This window comes from Marmota marmota, unplaced genomic scaffold (assembly GCF_001458135.2).
Source record: "Marmota marmota marmota unplaced genomic scaffold, marMar, whole genome shotgun sequence".
Taxonomy (NCBI): Eukaryota; Metazoa; Chordata; class Mammalia; order Rodentia; family Sciuridae; genus Marmota; species Marmota marmota.
Window position 1 is genome coordinate 3,649,633 of NW_026000075.1, and position 3,528 is coordinate 3,653,160.

At 44.8% G+C, this 3,528-nt stretch overlaps 1 protein-coding gene across 1 annotated transcript in view; it reads right to left on the reverse strand.

Annotated features, from left to right (window-relative positions):
- Usp13 (ubiquitin specific peptidase 13) overlaps positions 1 to 3,522 on the reverse strand; it is a 101,237-nt gene extending 97,715 nt beyond the window's left edge. Inside the window, exon 1 of the mRNA XM_015494234.2 lies at positions 3,322 to 3,522. Within this exon, the coding sequence (XP_015349720.1) occupies positions 3,322 to 3,489 (168 nt within the window). The 5' untranslated portion in view covers positions 3,490 to 3,522. The remainder of the gene's footprint in view (positions 1 to 3,321) is intronic.
- Positions 3,523 to 3,528: the final 6 nt, after the last annotated feature.

Below are 3,528 nucleotides of genomic sequence, written 5' to 3' on the forward strand. Positions count from 1 at the left end.
CTCCCTTCATTCTTCCTTCTCTCTCCCCCCCAACTTCTTTTCTTTTTTAAATCAAATATATATAGTGACTACTTATCAGCCAGGCACACTTTACATATTAAATTATTTAATCCACAGAACAACCTCCTTGAGTTAAGTTCTGTTATGGTCCCCGTTTTATCCATGGAGAAAATGGGACCCAGAGGAGTAACCCATCTGGGTGACAGAATCAGAATTGGATCCCTGCTAGTTTGGCTGTCTCTTTCACAGTTGTCCCCCCAATAATCAATGAAGTCACCACATTCTATGTGATCATCTCACATGATTCCTTTCCCTGCATTTCCCATGTGTTGTACCCTCACCATTTACAGAATATGTCACCCATGTAATTTGTATGTTTCCTAAACATCTGAGATCCTGGTATAGATGCCAGCTGGTGCGAATAAGAAAAAGACCTAGCCTTGGGAATGGTCACACTCAAAGGTAGACATAAGCATGTGGTTCAATAGAGATGCTTATGGGGTCTAGTGGGGGGCACTATGGAAATGACTCCAAGAGGAAGAACCACTTGAATTGAATGTTTAAAAAGATGCTCAGATGGGAAGTGGATTACAGAGCTCAGGAGAAAACCAAATCAGAGAGGTGAACAAAGGTAGGTGAAAAATCAAATTCTTCCTCATTCCAAAGTAGCTGTTTTGGAGCACCTGCTATATACCAAGCCCTAGAAGGTGGGTGGGAAGCAAGCAGAATAATACTGAAAATAGTTACATGCTGTTCCATTCAATACATCCCACCATGTGAAGAATAGCAGAGGTCTTCACACTGTACCCAAAACATAATAAAAATTTGTTGCTTCAGTCTTCTTCCAATCCCACTCTAAACCTCATTAGTTAGAGTGGCTTTCTGTAACTGACTATATAAAAACAATATCAGGTACTGAGGATATAGCTCAGTGGCATAGTGGGTGCTTAGCAAGTACATGTTCTAGGTTCAATGCACTTAGCAAGTGCATGTCTCCAGCACACACAAAAAAAAAAGTCAAGATCAAACACTTTCCCCATCATCTCTCTTTCCCCATCTACTCTCTTTTTGATTCTGAGCTTACTTCTTCTTACTTGTCAATTCATTCTTTTTCTTTTAAAAACAATCTAGGCAAATAATAAGAAGATACTCATACTTGATATGCTTGCACATGTAATTTTCCTTCCCTAGAATGCTGGTCTTCTTGATTTTCTATCCATCTTTATCTATGAACTTTCTCACCAGTATCCAATACAAGGATGAATTTTTTTCACTTGTTTTTGCCTTTCTCTACCATAGTCCCACAGTTCTTGTAAATTAAAAACATTTTAATGTGCATGGCACCAATGAACTTCACTCTGAATGGTTCTTAGCCATGCATGTATGAGCTCGCACACAGCAGTTGCTCAAGAAATGTGTAATGGATTCACAACCGAATGTTAAGAAAGTGCCACAAGGAAATACCTCACATTATCAGGCACTGTGCTTTAAGATACCTAGTATAAAACCTTCCTTCTCTTCCTCCCCTGGAACACAGATAATGAAATACAATGATTCATCAGACTTGTAAGTAATCCTACTCTCCCCCAAGGAACTACTGTGATACAAATGAAATCATCATTTTATACTGGACAAGATGTTTCTAGAACAGCATTTGGCACACAGTAAATTCCCAGTACCATTTGTAGAAGTTAATTAAAACAATCAGCTTTTTCTCACACCTGCCATATACTTTATAACAAGTTTCTCCAATAAAAAAGTCTAATCTTGAAGAGCAATCCAAATCAAACATGAAGAAACTCGTCTACAATCCTAAAAGACTTTCTTCTTCCTAGAGTTCAAGGCTTGTCAATTGCTTAAGTTAGTTAGCAATTGACCCTCATCATTCTCCACTCTCAGGGGATATTAGTGTATTCTGCCCAAAACTGGACTGGCCAATCTGCACAAGACATTCTCAAATATTTTGTGGATAACAGGAAGCACTGGTACTGCTGATGGTCACTGTGAGTACTGGGATCATGATATCCTGTTTTAAACACAACCACTCCACTCCTCTCTGCATGGATCTTTTTGAAAGGAAAAAAAAAAAAAAGTTAGATTTTATCCCCAAATGACCTGGAATAACAAAAGAAAAACTAAACGTCAGAGAAAGGATAATAATTCTGTGAGTCCAATGCATACCAAACAATAATGCTTTGAAACCAACCATATCAACCCACAAAGTAATAAAGGAAACTTTGGAAATTTTGCACTCATTTGTTTTGTGTGTGTGTGTTATTTTTTTTTCCTTCAAGGATACTCTACATACTATGAATAAAATGTGTTGGATTGTTGTGAGACCGCCTCTCCCTCCAATCCATGCACCTCCCCATGCATTGAGATCTGCTGGGTGACACATGAGATCTAAAGTGGGTGGATAAAAATAACCCGGTCCTCAAAAAGACATGATAAACGCCAGACAGCTGAGTCACTTTGAAGCCCATCTTGACTCCCAAAAGGGACAATTCACCCTCCTTCTAGTTCTCACACATCCACTTACAACCAGGTGAAAACTACCAACAGCCGTCCTGGGTGGAGGGCGGTGATGCGTCGTTAACTTCCCCTCCAGTGTCTGAGGTCACGACTCGGGATTGAACTTTTAATAATTTATACTAGCGCACGTCAGCCAAGTGACTCATTTAGAAGGGAAAAGAAGAAAGGCTTAAGAAAACCATCATAATCCAGTAGACCCCCATCTCTGCTGCCCAAGTGGAGACATCCAGATTTTCTCTGACATTCTAATGCCAAGAAACAGTGGAGAGAAATGGAAAGTGGAAGGAGAAAAGCTCAGAGGACATGAGAATTGTCCAGGAGTGGGAATCCCGGGGCAAAGCAAAGGGTCCCAGGAAGAGAAATGCTGTGTTTTAGGGGGTACGGGATCGATCCCTACCACCTACCCGCCCCCGACTCTCACCCCAGGGAGGGCGCAAACGATCTGCAACGTGCAGCTCAGAGCAGGGAACTCACTCTTTGATTCCATCTATCTTTCAAACAGTGGCGGGGCTGTGGGAAGGCAGCTGGGGATCGGGGCCCTTGCAGCCTAGCAACCCAGCGCAGCAGACCACTCTGGCGACCCCGTCTTCGGCGGCAGCAGCTTTGGGGCGCTCGTTAAGTGGCTGCCGAACTGCAGTGCCCCCCGAGCCAACTCCGCTCCGGCAGGAGGAGGAGGTCCCCTGCCGCAGCTGCGCATCTTCTCCCCTGCCTCACTTGCCGCCGAGGTCCGCGGCTCGCGGCCGCCCCAGGCCGCCGGCACCGCGACCCTCCCGGAGGCTCCTCACTTACAGGGGAGTCGTAGGAGAAGACGCACTCGTTCTTGTAGACCCTGTCCCCGGACCTGGGCACGCGGATGGTGGGCATGTGGGGCACCAGAAGCTCGCCGATGTCTCCTGCAGCCATCTTCCTGCTCCCGCTGCCGCCCGGCATGCTGAACAGGGCGCCCCGGCGCTGCATGGCCGCGGCGCGCACCGAGCAGAGCCGAGCAGAGCCGGG